The following is a 17,587-nucleotide window of genomic DNA, read 5'->3' on the forward strand; positions in this document are numbered from 1 at the left end:
CGTGGCCAGTTATCGTAAGTGCTTGATTGTAGTTGTTGCTGCTAAGGGTGGCCCAACCAGTTATTAGGTTTAGGGGGCATTCACTTTTTCACACAGAGCCATGTAGGTTTGGATTTTTCCCCCTTATTAAAAAACACCAACAATCAATCAAATCCAATAAAACACTGGGCAGGAGAAGCCATGTCTGAACTCACTCGCAGCAAGCAGCCCACCAATTTCATGAAAGAAACAGTTGCTATATAACAGCTACGCTCCACTCAGGCACATAACGGTCCTTTCTTTTCCTTCAGGATGCTTGCGCAGCTTTATTTGAGGATCTCATACTGGAAGTCCAGGGTGGTGAGAGTTTGACTGCCCTTACTGGAAATGGGGAATCCATGTCCAGCAGCTTCATTCTGGTCACAGATGGCCGGACGCTGGGTTGGGCCTTGGAGGACGAATTGAGGAGCAACTTCCTGGAGCTGAGCCGGCGATGCAAGGCAGTGATCTGCTGCCGTTCCACTCCACTGCAGAAAAGCCAAGTGGTCCAGCTGATCCGGGACCATCTTGGTGTCATGACCCTGGCTGTGGGTAAGAACTCAGCCAACAGAAAAGCAGCTTGGAGCTGATTGTTTATTATTCCATAAAGACATTTCATAACCCTTTGTCTGTTAAACATTTGAAATACAGATGATCTGTCATTGCATGAGTACTGTCAGCTTTATTTATCACATCACTGCTTGAAATAATTTGACACGAACTAGTGGAAAACAATGCTGCTGTTTCAGGTGATGGAGCCAATGACGTAAGCATGATTCAGGTGGCTGATGTGGGCATTGGGATATCTGGACAGGAGGGAATGCAGGTATTAACAAAGAAAAGAAATGACAATAATACTAGTAATAACAAAAAATACTGTCAAACCGAGGTCTTTACAGAATACTATGAAGCTACTGTTTGTTAGTATCGGTTTAGTTCAGCCTCCCATCCAAGACCATGACAGAGAACTCTTTGAGAGTTGTAGCTTTCTGTGGTTATATTAGACTCAGTGTGATATTGCATTCGCCCGTATCATCTGGTTTCACTCACCAGCAGGCGCTAAATGAGGCTAACGCTTGCGTTTTTTCTTCTTCTTTTCATTATTTTGCTCTGTGGTCATTTTTTGTTGTTTTAAATCTTTCTCCAGGCTGTGATGTCCAGTGACTTTGCTATTTCACGGTTTAAACACCTCAGCAAGCTGCTGCTGGTTCACGGCCACTGGTGTTACTCTCGTCTTGCAAACATGATTCAATACTTCATCTACAAGAATGTGGTAAGAGTCTTTTTTGACAGCTTTATAAAAAAGGTTATAAACGGCTTGACTGACGTTTCGCATTAAGGCGGGTGTTGAACTCACAGCAGTTACACTGTCATCCCTAAACTCACCTGCTCACAAGAAAACAACAGCAAATCATTGTTTTAGTCTTACAGCAGTTTTGTCTCTGTCATGTTGCTGCATCCAAATATTTGTTTCCGGTTTATTCTGCCTATTATACTAACGACTACATTTAATAAGACTTAATATGACTTTGGAGGGTTCCTGTTGTGGGACAGGTCTTCTCCCCGGCCACTGAGTCCAGCTCTCCCAGCATGTCTCAAATCTGTCCTGAGGTCAACACTAGTCTGACAAACCCAAAACACCTCACACAGGTTTGAGGCACCCAGCAGCCTTCCTACTCTAGCTTGCAATGATGCAGAGGACTTGTTGATATTGAGCTTTGCCTGTGCAGAGATTAGTAATGACACCTTAAAGTAAGAAGGTTCCTGATTAGAAAGAGAGCTGGGGGCCTTTTATATGTGGACTTTGCATGTTTTCCTTACGTGTGAGCCAAAAGGACACATTATTAGCTTAAATCAAACATACGATCAATGAACAATCATTTATCATCGTATCACTGAAAGGATAAAGAGCTGGTGCAGTGATTTACGACCACGACAAAGCCGTGGTTCTCTGTGTCAGCATGGAGCATGGTTGTTCACTGAGCTCCTTCCCTCCTTGCACCAAAGCTGCTCATGTTCTGCCTGAAACTAAAGAATCTCCCAGAAATGGCACTTATTCGTTACAAAACACAGAAGATTTTAGAGCAATTCGTTGTTCACACAAGGATAAAAAAAGTATTAAGTAAGGAAATTCCTCACTGCTGACTGTGTGTTTCTTACCTGCAGATGTATGTGAATCTGCTGTTCTGGTATCAGTTCTTCTGTGGTTTTTCTGGGAGTGTCATGACCAACTCCTGGGTGCTCATCCTCTTCAATCTAATCTTCACATCAGCTCCTCCGCTCATTTACGGCATTCTCAACCAAGATTTACCTGCTGACACTCTGATGGAGCTGCCCGAGCTCTACCAGGATGCACAAACTTCCAAGGTCACTGCAAACACATACATGCCACAGAAATGACGTACAAACTCTACAAAAGGCAGTTGCTGTTTAAGGATTTCATTTGTTTTTTCATTTTTGCCAAACATTTTCTAGAGTATGGTCATTGCTCCTAACAAATGTATTTTCTGAAACAGAGCAGCTTATGAACACAAAACCTTAGCGGACACAGTTAGCATCATGAAGTCTCAGCAGGTTTGCATCACGTCGATGAAAAAAGAAAACTGCTTAAATTATGAAAAGTTTATTGATCGCTACATTTATTTGGCTTTCAAAGTATTTTAAATTACTGAATGTAAACTGGTTCTGCACTTGCTATGATGAAACTCTAATACCTACTAATGTAGGCTTCACACTAACCGGGCTGCTAACTCATAATGTGCATACACATGATCACAGCAGTCCTGTATAACAGGAAAACACATAAATTCACTTTAATTAATATGTCAACAGCTACATTTCTGCGATCATTTTATTATTTGCACAGAAAGAGGAAACAGAAGATGGAAAATAGGGCACTATCATAGCCATACATGTGTACATTACATATAGTAGAAAAATCACAATGCACAAAAAGAAATGCATACCGACACCACCTGCTGGTTCATATGATCATGTCCCAACATACTTCTGTTGGTCCTTTTATCTGTGTGCTACCGCTGACCTCTGGCCTAGCTCATTACCTCATTATCGTTAAGCATGGGTCATTTGTTTTTCATTGAAGTGTCGTGGCCTGTGTTAGCCAAACAAGTATTGCATGTGTGACATCAGTAACACTCATATTTGTTTAGAAAGTGTAACAGATGATTGTGATGTCTTCACAGACGTTTGTTCCATACATGTTCTGGATCACGGTCCTGGATGCTTTTTACCAAAGCCTCGTTTGCTTTTTTGTGCCTTACTTTGTAAGTACACCATGCAAATCGTTACTTATCACATTCCTTCTATTTACATGCACGTGGGTCTGTCTGTCTTCTCCTCATGTTCTAAGATTTTCATGTGAGAGTGTTTTAGGGGACTTTTTTCTGTTTTCACAGGCATACGCAGGATCAGATGTTGGGGTGCTGTCCTTTGGCTCACCGATCAACGCATCAGCACTTTTCATTATTCTGCTGCACCAAGTGATCGAGAGCAACACGCTGGTCAGACTCACCACCACCACTCAAAATCATTTATACTTCAGCTGGGCTGTGTCTCAGCTACTTTGCCTTTACAATAACAAGTGTGTAGCTTAAAGGTTATGTGTGTTATATTAGGGGGTACAGCAGGGGTCTCAAACTCACGGCACAGGTCACCACTACTTGTTGACCTGATGAAATCTAATGCAGTTTGTCCCTTGAAGATTTGTTTGCTGTTGTGTGCAATCTTAAAATAAATTCTTTAAATGATTTAATATGAAGGCAAGATGAGCAGAGAGCACGAACATGCTGAGGGATTGGCTGTGTTAGTTCAGTGAGAGTCGCACACTAATGTGTACACTTATGTCTGCACTTTGATTTGTTACATACGAACAAAATTAGTGCTGCACGTGTCTGTCCGCAAAGACAGGACCAATGTGTTTATCTGGTAGTTCAATGAAAGGCTTCAGTTAGTTAAGAGTGCGAAACAAGAATCTGCATTCAAGTTTGCAGTTTGTTGTACAATATTTGAAATTTAAAAAACAAAAGAAAAACTACACTTTTTGTTGTTTGATTGTTTTTTGTACGACTTGAACACTAAAGTGGCCCTCACATGAGATGACAGTGGCAGCAGTGGCCCTCAGCTCATTTAGGTTTGCGACCTTTGGTGTAGAGCGTGAGGAAAAATGTAATCCAAGTCAGAACTGAAAATGGAAAGATTCAGGAGCAGCTCTCTCTCTTTAGTTGTGCTCTGGAGTTTTGAATCTTTTTCTTTTTTGCAGACATGGATTCATATGGTCGTGTTGGTGCTCAGCTGCACTTCCTATTTTGGTTTTGTACTGCTCCTCAGTGGCTTCTGTGTGACCTGCAGCCCCCCTGTCAACCCTCTGGGGATTGAGTTACTCCAAATGTCCCACTCTCTTTTCTACATCACATGTGTTCTCACTACTGTGGCAGCTCTGTTACCCAGGTACGCGCACACACACACACTGCAAAAACTCATGTACAGGTAGTGTATTTCCTTTGGGGGCACTTCATAACTCATTAATAATAAAGAGCTTTACTCTAATGACACCTGGAGGTGCCAATGTCGTCATCACCGACACAGCTATACACTGAATTTGTTTTGTCACTCCAGTGGTTTCCATATTTCAATTAAACAATGTGGCAGAGTGGACTCAAACGCAGGACTCGCAGGCTGGTTGAGGATGTTTATTGTGAAGGCAGGATGAGCAGGACATGAGACGACTGGCTGACTGAATGCACACAGACAGAGGCGAACACAAGAAAACCGGACGCACGTGGAAAATAAACAGAGACAAAGTACAAACTGAAAACACTGAGTCAACAGCCCAGGAAACCTGACATCACTTTCATTGCTAAAACATTACCCAGATATCCAGGATCGTTTTTAAATACAAATATTTTAATTTGTTTATGACCAGACATATGCTTCAGGTAAAATAGTGCTGGTTACCATGGTTTCCAGGGGTCTTTTGGAGTCTCCAATTTTCTATTTTTGGAAACACTAATTTTAATTGGACCAATCAAAATTAATACATAATTAAAATATTGCAGTATTTTTAAAGAAACATATATAATAAGCTGTAGGCAACAGCACTTTAAGGGATCCTGTTAGGAAAAGGTTTAAATATTAACCTTTAATTATATGGTTTTAAAACTGAAATCATACAATTCCATGTATTATATATATGTGTAAATAGTAAACAGCCCGACACACATAACTACAGTTGTAAACAAAAAAAAAGATTCTCACAGGACTGGTTTTGGCAGTCCGACAGCTAGATTCAGTTCACCTTTTAATATTAAAGTTCATTACAGTGAAATTAGGCAAAGACTGAAATAGGGCTACAACAATTCACTGAGTAATAAAATCACAAAAAATTCTTTGCTACAATGTTTCGTTTCACACGAGGCCCTGTAGTGTGTCGACGTGTTAAACGACACGACCGCGAGTGCTTTACCCGCATTTGCTACTAAAAACAGACCTGCACTATAACGTTTTGACAACATGAAGCCCACACAGCCTTCAGTTTGAAACAGAAACGCTGCTAGCAGCCGCAGTGATGATGACTCTGGGACAGTTTAACATGGAGCCGGTGTTCTGAGAAACCATCCTACTCTGGCAAAACGTCCTACCCGTATTATAATTTGACGGTGACCTGCGACTAACCATAACCTTAAGAAGTATTCCGGATGGGTGAGAGAAATGGAAGTTAATTCGGCGTTGGTGTTGTGCGCATGCGCCGCATCTGCGCAAAAACATTGGGTAGGATGTTTTTCCTGGTAGGATGGATTCCCAGAATCCATCTGTTTACTGCGGAGCCCCTCTGATGACATGGTCCAAAAAATAAATATATTGAGGCCACAAAATACTATTTCAAGGGCACCAAATAGGTATAACGTGCGCATGAAATGCTAATTTGTGCCCATGAAACACTTGACCGATAACCGTGATCCTTCCCTTGCAGTCGGTTGACAATAAAATCTATCCCGGCGTCCAGGTCCTACTTACGTCTGTAAAGCAACTGGGCTCTCGATGTCCTGTTTAAATGTCTCTCCGTAATAATGGTTCCTTGCATTGCAGGCTTTTCAGAATGCATTTGTAGCTCATTCCCAGCCTAAAATAAAACTCAATCATACCGTCTCTGTCCACGGTGCATAGGTTTAGCCTACTTATGCTTATGTCTCTACGCAGCTGTCCAGGAATTGTATCAATATGTTGTGCGCACGTTATCTATTTCGTTGCCACAAATGCATAATTCGTTGCCACGTTCTATCCAATTCATGGCCACAAAAAGTATTTCGAGGGCACAAAGTAGAATTTTGTGGCCACAATTTATTTATGTTTTGGACCATGTCATCAGAGGGGCTCCGTAGTTTACACACCACGAAGAGGCGGAGGCGTTACCGAGAAACCGAGCTCAGGTTGAGTGAAAGAAAACGTGTTTCTGGCGTCCAAAACAGGAGCACAGTTCCAGTGATGACCATTAAAACCTTTACTGGGAAAAATCTAGAGTGCCGAGTCCTTCATCAAAGCACCTGATCAACTCCAACGTGAAGAAAAACGAACTTTGTAGCTGCTCCATTCACACACAGAGAGTAATCTGCAGTAATCTGCAGATGACCTGTTAATTTAATAGGTCATTAAGTTAATAGGTCATCCAAAGAGTTAAAAGCCAGAGAATAAAAATAGGCTTTTAATCTGGACTTAAAAACGGCACTGATGTAGCCTGTCTAATATTAAGAGGAAGATTGTTCCAAAGCAACGGGGCCACAGCAGAGAACGCCCGGTCTCCTCTGAGTTTCAGCCGTGACTTAGGGACTGAAAGCAGCAGTTGCTCAGCTGACCAGAGGGAACGAGTGGGAACATAAGGCTTTCAACAAATCAGACAAATAAACGGGTGCCAAACCATTTAAAGATTTAAAAACCAATAAAAGAAGTTTAAAACGGATCCTAAATTTGATTGGAAGCCGATGTAGGAGGCCAAAACCGGAGTGATGCGGTCGAATTTCCTTCTACCAGTTAAAAATCGAGCCGCAGCATTGTGCACTAATTGTAAGTGTGACAAAGTGCCCAGCTCCTATTAAAATGGAATTACAGTAATCCAGGCGTGATGTAATAAAAGCATGAATTACAGTTTCTAATGTTAAACATTGTGTTAATTCAGTTGCATTAGAATTTAAAAATATGAAAATAAGAGCTTTTTTTCATAAGCCACATTTTTTTTACACATGCCATTAAACTCGTTGTTGTTAGATTGGGCCCGGGCATTTTGACTAGAGACCGGCCCACCAGGTAGTAAAGCCATAAAGCCTTTGAATGAAAACAAACCCTGTTGTGACAGTGATGTACAGTCTTGTTGGTATATGTACGATTTCTATACATTTTACATCAGATAAAAACTTTGTTCGCAAGATTCAGATAATTATTTAATAACAGCCAGACATTTTAAATGAGAATAAGAAAGTATTTCTTTGTGCCCCCCCCTCTCCCTGTTAATGCCCTACCTGCCCCCCTGGCAACACTTTGCTAGACCCGCCCCTGCACAGTTACCAGCTGTCAGCTACTTAAAAAAGGATCCTGGTGTTATTTGTCTCTCAGAAACAGTTCATAACTTCAACTCATCCATGTCACCTAAAAGGTAAACCTGTTTCTCCATCACCTGTTCAGCTCTGATGATTCAGTAAGGACGTCTCCTGGTTTCATCTTCATGTTTCCCTCTCACCACATATCTAAACAGACATCATGACCAGCAGCTTTACAGCTGTGGCTCCAGCAAACATCAGCTGATACTAGAAATTAATATTAAATAAATTCTAACAACAGCTGATCAAGCTTAAACGTGCTGCTGTTGTTTAGCGCGACATCTGCTGGTTTCCTGTTTCTGGCGCAAAGTGGGCGATAAACAAACGAGAGAGAAAAGCCGATCAGCTGATCATTGATCAGTTTCATGATTGAAGTAGAAACAGGAGAGGGAGGGGAGAGAATGAGAGAAGAAGAAACAGCTGTGCACAGAATAATTCCAGCTTTGTGTCTTTTCCATTGTAGCTGAAGTCCGGGACAAACTGTTCCTTTTCACCTCAACACGAAACGCGTAATATTTTCTCTGAATGCGAGACGATTCAGTTTTTTACGGAATGGTTGGAAACTCTAATAATTAACCTTATGAACAAAATAAAGTTCACTATCAGTAACATCATAGCACCACCCAGCTGTATATAAACTCCGTCAAGCTGGCTAGAACACAGTACGAGTTATTGTAACTGAGGGTAAAAAGTCAGCACAACGAAAATAAACTCCACCTAAACTTAGTTTATATCTGACCCAGAGAGACTGCAGCTCATAACTTCTTACCTGAAGTTCAGTTCACCTGACACTCGGACCGGCGGCCGCCTCGGGGCTTTCCTCCTGCCTCACTTTCCCTCATCCACCTGTTGCCTCTGTGGAAGCTCCGCCATAGCCACCACCAAACAACTGAGTTATTTTTACATTTTACACATCTGCCAGCATCTGGACAATCCACCACATTTTATTGTTTATATAGTTACAAAAAAACAAACAAACAAAAAAACATCGGCCCATAAAAACGAAAAATCACCATCGGCCCAAATGCCCAGTATGCCCGATGGCCAGTCCAGCTACGGGTTGAATACTTAAATATTATTTACATTACTTAATGTGTTCATCATCATTGCATCTGTTTTCAGCAGCACAAAAACTTGCTCCCTAATTTGAAAGTTTTTCAGGCAGACAGAGCAAAGGTACATTTATCTTATTTGATTTGACCTTTGACAGTACATGAGATTATTTATATAATTTTGCATTTAAGAAAAAGTTTTCTTTAAAAGTTTAATTTAAATATGGTACGTACATACAATCAAAGGGTTGAGGGGTTTTTGACAGGTGTTGTATGCAGTTCAACTTTCTCTTTTGAATAGTTACTATTTCTCATTAATAAGACAAAAGTATTTCTTATCTGATTACTTGATTAAACAGTGGAATAATAAATGGATTACTTGATTACTAAAATAATTGATAGCTGCACCCCCTACTGGTGCTGAGCAAGTGTGGCTTGCTTGTAAGAGTTTTCAGGAGAAAGTCTGTTCATGTAAAGAGAACAGCAGTATGGTTTAGGTTGCATCCGAGCAAACGAGAACAGTTTGTTATGCTGCAGCTACAGGACCTGGGCACTTTGCTGTCACTGACGCTGTGCAACAGGACAGTGACCTCAAGTAAATCAGCAACTCTACTGAGTGGCTGAAAAAGAAAAGAAACAAGGAACTGAAATTGAAATGCTGCGGTTGGATGTTGAGAGAGCGCTGCAGAAACAAATGCCTGGAAATCTCAACAACTGAAGAAACAAAGAGAAGAGTGCAGCAGAATTCCTCCCCAGTGATGATACAGACTGTTAAAGGACTTTCTATAAGCCACTGAATCATGAGTTGTACTCAGTTTTTCACAGGAACAAATAAAACTATTTTAATGTGACTTTATATGATTAAAAACATACTTTACATAGTGTGTGTAGTAAGTAACATATGCATGATGCATGATTTTACACTGATAGCCAGAAGGCCACCTATTCTGTGTTTATTTATTGCATATACGTCCAAGCCCAGCTAACCAGCTGGATTTCATGGTTTTGGGGTTTCAGTAGGGGCTCAGCCCATTCACTCCGTCTAACACAAACATATTTATATCCTCCTCACTTAGTAAGTCTGAGGGTAGGCTAAACAAACAGCTGCATCAGGAGTTCGTTCCAACAGCGGACCAGGAGTGGCCTACCTCGAACGGCCTGGTCTATTTGTTTAAAGAGAAGAAGAAGTAATAAAATGTCATATATTGTGCATATTTTGTTTGGAAGGGCCAAACTTCCTTCTTTTGGTCCGCATTTTTAAAAAACCCAGAGGGGTTTTTTGGTGTGTGTGTTCCTAAAACTGACTGGAATGAAATGGGGGTTGATCAAACTTAGAGTGGGTTAGTTTTATTTTCCCTTATCAGTGAGTGAGAGTACCTTAAGGTGACGTGTTGTTGTGATGTGTTTTTGTCTTGAGTATAGTTCTTTACTCACAAACTAACTGAGCTGTTTTCAGTCAATGTTGAGGGTGTAAGGTTTGACGTTACTTAATTGTAAGGCAACAAACGTGTAACAGCACCATCATATATGTCAGGAGCCAGACTTGGCTGGCACTCCACAAGGAACCGCTTGCTTGTTAAAGTCTAATCAAAATGTCACGTTACATATTGTTTTCTAAATTAGGACTTTTATCAGCATGAAGCAGAGTCTAAACCGAACCACTGCTTTAGAGCGAAGTCGTTAATAGAAAAAAAGGCGAAATCAATGAAGTTTGAAAATGTCACGTGCAGCCACAGCTCTAGAGGACTGACTGATGTGCTCTTCTCTACAGGCTGTTTTTTCAAGCTTTATGCAACACACTGCACCCATCTACAGTTTTGAAATCAGCTCACATGGATACAGTGGACTCTGAAAATTACCGCAGGAGAATGCAGCGCTGGAACATGACCCACTCCAAAACCAACAGGCTCTCGGCGGGTGCCGACAACGCTGGCCTGGAGCCCAGCTTAGCGTGAGAGCTACGCACATGCAGAGAGTTGCACTTGATACCTCTACTGATGCACAATCTCCCCTGAGAAAAGTATACCTGAAACTGAAGGAAAGGTTTCTGTTGATGTGCCGCACTGAAGTGTACATCACAGCCAGAACAGAAGTTTTGGTTCAGTAAAAGACTTTGACTCCAAAGAACACTGAATATAACTGGCTGCGTTTTGTATGAATGAGAAGTATGCATCTGTGATTTTATGAATAAAGTATGTGAAAGTAATCCATCCATGTGATTCATTCAGCGTCTGTTTAAAAATCACACCCAATGTTTATCTTTATATAATCTTTCTTGAACAAACGCACTGGTGTCGTGCTTGGGACGGGATTGGAGCTCACACACGGTTCATGTGTAAGCTGTGGTGACGCGTTATCTTGTATGTCAGTTGGATTCTGATGAGATTTGGCAGAGTGCGAGAATCCTGTGAACCTGTGTGGCACATCATTTGACGTAAGAAGTTAGGTGTGTAGGCAAAAAATGGCACCAAATTTGACCACGGTCTGGAGAAATTACTGACGGCTGCTTTTGCAGCAGAGCGTGAAGCATTTATCTGTCAAGACTTAATACTAGACCGTCCCGTTATTTTCTTTTCTTATGATGCTCAGCATTCAACAAAGGCTCTAATTAACCTCTGTACTTGAATGACAGTAAGACAAACACTGATCAGTTTCTCAGGTTTGACTGATCAATATTTAAACATTTATTCTATTTTTTCGTCATAGCTTTCAGCTCCTTGTTTTTATGCTTTGGATTATGTTTGTAATGAATCCAACCAGGTTTTCATCTGTCCTGCAGTTTAAACAGAAGCCCTCGTTTAAAATCACAGTATTGATGGAAGTAATTGCTGTGCCACTAAATGAATAGATACACAGCCTGGAAACAGAAAAATAGATTTACATGTTTCAAAACCAAATTTCAAAAACATATTAAGGATTTTTATCGTGAAGACTTGTCTGAACCAAACTGAATTTAACCAGATAAACACACACACACGCACACACAAACATAGTAACTTACATATAAAATGATATATAACTTATAAAAATAAAATATAAAACAAGCAAACACAGAAGTCAAAATAAGACGTACATAAAACAATTATTATACTAAATAAGATTAAAAGGCAGATCCAGTTTAAATACGCACTCTCCTCTTCACCTCTCCTGTGCACATTGGATGGATTCAGGTATTTAAAGTTACCTGCCTTCACTACCTCTGCTCCTTGCATCTTCACTGAATGTTTGCCTCTCATTCACATGCATGTATGCTGTCGTGCTTCTGACTCATTCCTCCTCTTTCATACCTCGACCTTGTCAGACTGTCTTCCTGCTCCCAAATCTCAAGCATCAAGGAGACAGTAAACGTAGGCTTTCTTGCAAGAGGGTGGAATAATCCATGTGTTTCAGTATAATTTAAATCCATTAAATTATGTTAACAACAATATCACATAAAAATATTATTAATAATATTACATTGTTATATGAGTAAATTAAAGTTAGATTTGTAGAAATGCCACTTTTTCACATTTGATTGGCCCAATTTCGCTGATTAGCTGCCCTGTTTTATCTAAACACTTCTCAAAAATGTGGGACAGCTGATGTTTCAGTTGCTGTATGGCCTCAACAGATCAGAGCGACCTTCTGATATTCAAATTAGGCACCGAATGGGAAATGAAAAAAAAGGGACTTTGAAAGTGGCATGACTGTTGGTGCCATGCAGACTGGTCTGAGTGGTTTAGAAACTACTGTCATTTTTCTATGGTTTACATTGGATTGTAAAGAAAGAGAGAATATATTCAGTTGGTGGCAGTTCTCTGGGCAAAAATGCTTAGTTGATGCTAAGGGATGGGGAGAATGGACAGTTTGTTTCAAGCCCAAAGGAAGGCAACAGCTAACAAATATATGAATATATGAAATGAAAATAGGATATTCAAGACCTTGTATGTGATGACAAAGGTTTTAAATTCAATTCTGGATTTGACAGGGAGCCAGTTCCTCACAGTTTTACTGGAGACTGGAGGAAGATAACGAAGAGGAGTCTCCATTTACATGAACAAAGTCTACAAAGTCAGAGTCTATTATATAGATATGATTCAACCCACTGCAGCACAGTACCATTAATATCTACAACATGCTATAATCACTGTAATAAAACATTATGGTCGACAGTGTCGAACGCTGCTGTCTAGCAGGACAAGCACAGAGATGAGTCCACTGTCAGAGGCCATAAGAAGATCATTTGTAACCTTGGTTGGATTTTAGACTTTTTAACTGACAGATCTCAGTGTGTGTGAGAGTAAACGGCTGTTTTTCCAATCAGCTGAATTCTTCCACTGGTTCACCACAGCTTTGTTTTCTCTCTCCCCTGCTATATATTTTGTACACTAATGACTGTCATAGTACACAGGCTGAAAGGCATTTCATTAAATATGCAGATGACACAGTCATTGTACGCGTCCTTCATGGTGAAGAGTATTCCCATGGACCTGCTGTGGATGAGTTTGCTTCTTGGTGTGATCAGTCCTTAAAGATCAAAACCTTACAAACTAAGGACATGGTAATTTACTTCAGGAAGCCCCCCTCCAACAGTAGTAAATGGTGCAGCCATTGAACTGGTGGATAGTCATAAGTATTTGGAGGTTGCTCTTGATAAGGCTCTGTCCTTTGAGTCACATTTTGACTCTACAGGGAAAAAAAGGTAAAACAACGATTGTACTTTTTAAGGAGATTTTAACGTTTCACCTCAGATGATTACCTTTTTTATAAAAGTTTTATTGAATCTGTTTTAATCAGCTCAGTGCTGAGGAAGGCAACCTCTGTCATGTCATGTTCAGACCATCCTCTCTTTAGAGACTTTCACCTGTTTCCCTCAGGTCGCTGGTATAAAGTGCCGCAGGGAAGACCGAGAGACATAGAGTGTCTTTTATACCTGCTGCTATTGTTATGCTCAATAACACTAAGCCATAAGTGTTGTTGCCATCACTACTGCACATTGCACTTTGTTGCTACAGATAAAATTTGGGATGTTCTTCCTCTTTTGCTTGTTTGGGGGTTTTGTGTTGTTCGGTGTGTGGACAAACTGCAAATCAATTTCCCACTGGGGACAATAAGTTTCCTTTAACGCTGACCTTCACTAAAAGTGTTTAGGTTTTGTGATGAGCTCTGAAACCTGACCCAAACTCTTCAAATAAACCATTCATCCACAGATGATCAGTTAGCTTACAACTGCTGTTTTAAGGATTTGGAAGATAAAAGGAAGGCTGGAGATTGGCCTACAATTAGTTAAAACAGCTGGGTCTTTTACGTTATGGTTCAACTAATACCAGCTTGAAGGCCTGTGGTACATGTCTGCTTAATAGAGATCATATTTAAGATTAAAACATTAATTAATTGAATGACTTCCTTTAGCAGTCTTGTAGGAATGAATGGATGCCTTTATTTTGTCGGTTGCAGTTGCCTGCATCTGAAATTGACCTTGCCGACCGTACATACAATACACCAGGGGTCAGCAACCTTTCTGATGATGAGTGCCATCTAAAATTTCCTCAGAGGTCAGTGTGCCATATGACTGCATTAGCAATAAATGTAATAACAGTTACACACTATATAGAAGAACTTCATAGAATTATATTTGTTCGTAGATGCTGGCAAAAAAAGACACTTTTTATCCATATGAATATGGATAATATGGCATGTTTGCTACAGTTTTTCTCGATTGGTTTGGCTCATTTCTTGAAACAGAAATGACATTCTCAAAATAACACAGACAAACCTCCAAACCTCTTGGCAAATGTTCACAACAGAATGGCATTTCTCATTCATTTTATCAAATGGCAAATGCCTTAGTACATGTCTCAGTTGTCTCAGTGCATCTTTGCAAATGATTAAGTACACGTAGCCTACAGTTATACAGTTAGCCCACATTTAGCACATTTTCCAAATGAATAGATCCTGTAGATCTAAACTGATTAGTTGATTCTCAGTCTAATGATTATTCCTCCAAAACATGTCAGCATGATGTCATTGTATAAGTACTCGCATGCACAACTGTCTGTTCAATTGTCAAAATTGGTCAAGAACATAATACCATGAATACCATACATGAATTTCTTTGAATATTTGATAAATTGATGACAGTCATTGACAGTCAGGTGAAACTAGACTAACGAAGGGGGAGCGTCACACACAGGTGTGTTCCATGATTGTGTGCTGCCAAACACAGATATATAGAGCTTGACCAGAGCCAGTCCGAGGCTCTGAACATGGATAGACAAGGCCAAGCAAACGGACAAGGGGAAGCTCTTCCTCAAGGAAGAGGTGGAGGAGGAGGAGGACTGAGAATGCGTGGTGGAGGAATAGGGGGAAGAGCCCGAGGAGCGCGAAGACACTGTGCTGTCCCGAATGAAATTCGGGCCACGATTATAGACCATGTCATAAACCATGGCCTCACAATGGCAGAGGCAGGTCGTCGAGTGCAGCCGAATGTGCCTCGCTCTACAGTCTCCTCCATCATCCAAACCTTTCGCAGGGAAAACAGGTATGTACTCTATGTAATCTATGATGGAGTTACATGCTGTATAGGACAGGGCACTGTGCGTGAGGCAAAGAATGTATAACTTACTGTAGAGATTTTGTGTGCATCTGCCTACAGTAGTAGGTCTATACTAGCAGGTGGAGAGGACTAGTGGAATGTTGTGATACTAAATATGACAAGAAATATATTGAACTAATTACTGTAAACTATGGAATTACATCATTTATACAGTTTAGAGTAGTATTCCAGTCACTGTGCAATGTTGCATTAGGATTGTGGTGAAGTTACTGTGAGTAAAACAATAACACAATTACACTGGTAACTTACTGTATTCTGTTCTTTGTGTAGGATTGGACGACAACCTCACGTGGGTGGCAGAGGACAACTGCTCAATGAACAACAGGAAAGACAGATTTGTAGCATGGTGATGGCAAATAATGCCATCACACTGAGACAGATCCGAGATGCCATCCTTCAGGACGATCATATATTCCAGAATATAAACACAATAAGCATAAGTTATTCAGCAGTTCTTGGAGAGTGTTTGGGATATAATATGTCACATGTAACAATTCTGGATGATATCCAACAATTTTGAAGCAGAAACATTGTTTCAGTGACAAGTTATAGGTGGCAATCACTTTTTGGCAGGCTTAAAATGGCATATTATGGGTATTAATGATCCTTTAAAAGTTATTCAGCATTTCTTAGAGACTGTTTTGGGATATGATGTGCCACATATGATCCTTTTGGATGATACCCAACAAGTTTGAAGCAGAAATATTGTTTCAGTGACAAGATATAGGCCACAATCACTTTTTGGCAGGTTGAAAATTGCATATTATGGGTATTAATGGTTCTTTAAAAGTTATTCAACAGTCCTTAGAGACTGTTTGAGGTATAATGTGTCACATATAACCCTTTTGGATGATACCCAACAAGTGTGATGCAGAAATATTGTTTCAGTGACAAGATATAGGCCACAATCACTTTTTGGCAGGTTGGAAATTGCATATTATCAGTTTTATTGTTCCTGTAAAAGTTATTCGGCAGTTCTTGGAGAGTTTTTGGGATATAATATATCACATGTAACCCTTCTGGAATATATCCAACAAGTTTGAAGCCGAAATATTGTTTCAGTGACAAGTTATAGGCCACAATCACTTTTTGGTAGCGCTAAAATGCCATGTTCTCAGTCGTTATTCTGAACAAACAAGAAAGAGTCATGGTGATACTGGCACAATAGGTCTTTATTGTTTTAACTACTATTCGACAGTCTTATAACAAATATGAACAACGAGAGTAGACATACTAAAGCTGTAGGCATTAATTATTCCATCGTGATGCGTGTAGTCATTCGTGACTGTGCTACACACTGAAAGCAACCTTCTGACAAGCGTCATAATTCGGTTACAAGAAACGTTAAAGCTCCATAAATGCATACCTTTGCCTAATAACAAAGGCATAAATGTGTTTGGGTTTTTTTCCCCCACGTTATATCAGTTGCACAGAAGTAGCTGGCAACGCAAGTAATCCAGGCGCTGCAGCTTTAAGCAGCTGCGCGCGCTCCCGCGGACGGCAATCACTTTCTGGCACAACACCGGCTGCTTCCAAATAGAGCACATTTCATTTATAATGTTGTAAATCCAAGTCCATTATGTATTCATGATTTGAATCCTGGGTTGTGTGAAATCCCAGAAATACACCTTAGACAAAGTGAATCTGTGAACTTGGGTGTACGTCTGTTAGGTTATGTTGTGGTGATCCTCGAGTTGGTGGATTTGTGTTCATACTGGAGTGCACAATTAAAACCAATGGAAGATGGACAAGAAAAGTTCAAAGCCATCAGGTGCTCAGTTTAGAAAAAAGAGAAAAGAAGAGGAGGAGAAACGAGCAAAAGATGCAGGTAAGCAGATGTGTGATTGGATAATGGCAGCTCATCCTGAAACTATCAGAGTGTGTTTATGGGGCGGGGGGGCGCCAGAGGGAGTGTTCGCCCGGGACTCCAAACAGGCTAGGACCGCCACTGAACACCACAGGCTGCTATGTCCATCCCTTTATCATCTTCTGATTGCTGGACAATTTCACAAACTTCAGACTATCTCTTTTTTTTTTAATTATATTTTTATTGAAGAGAAAAAAAAGGACTTGTTACAATAAAGTGCATTGACATTATTTAGCCAAAAAAAAGGATAAGAAAAAACAACCTTTTTCTTAGTCCTTTTGTTTTACATTCTGATAACAAAAAAAAATAACTCATTGGCTTGACAGTGTGTTACATAATGCAGCATATTTAACTTATTTACAACGACTACATTAGGTACATATTATGAAGTTGAGGGTCAACCTGACATTGTACAATACATGGGAGATACACCAATTCAGGGCTGGTC

The 17,587-nt window shown here is 40.3% G+C and overlaps 1 protein-coding gene across 1 annotated transcript in view; it reads left to right on the forward strand.

Annotated features, from left to right (window-relative positions):
- The window catches only part of atp10d (ATPase phospholipid transporting 10D), a 47,818-nt gene extending 37,097 nt beyond the window's left edge, over nucleotides 1-10,721 (forward strand). The window contains exons 16-23 of the mRNA XM_085343700.1: nucleotides 291-570; nucleotides 768-844; nucleotides 1,166-1,291; nucleotides 2,185-2,385; nucleotides 3,222-3,302; nucleotides 3,435-3,539; nucleotides 4,298-4,485; nucleotides 10,449-10,721. Of these exons, the coding sequence (XP_085199826.1) occupies nucleotides 291-570; nucleotides 768-844; nucleotides 1,166-1,291; nucleotides 2,185-2,385; nucleotides 3,222-3,302; nucleotides 3,435-3,539; nucleotides 4,298-4,485; nucleotides 10,449-10,632 (1,242 nt within the window). The 3' untranslated portion in view covers nucleotides 10,633-10,721. The remainder of the gene's footprint in view (nucleotides 1-290; nucleotides 571-767; nucleotides 845-1,165; nucleotides 1,292-2,184; nucleotides 2,386-3,221; nucleotides 3,303-3,434; nucleotides 3,540-4,297; nucleotides 4,486-10,448) is intronic.
- Nucleotides 10,722-17,587: the final 6,866 nt, after the last annotated feature.

Source organism: Diplotaxodon limnothrissa, linkage group LG19 (assembly GCF_057381915.1).
Source record: "Diplotaxodon limnothrissa isolate DT_005_m linkage group LG19, D_limnothrissa_male_GT1.1, whole genome shotgun sequence".
In the NCBI taxonomy this organism is placed as follows: Eukaryota; Metazoa; Chordata; class Actinopteri; order Cichliformes; family Cichlidae; genus Diplotaxodon; species Diplotaxodon limnothrissa.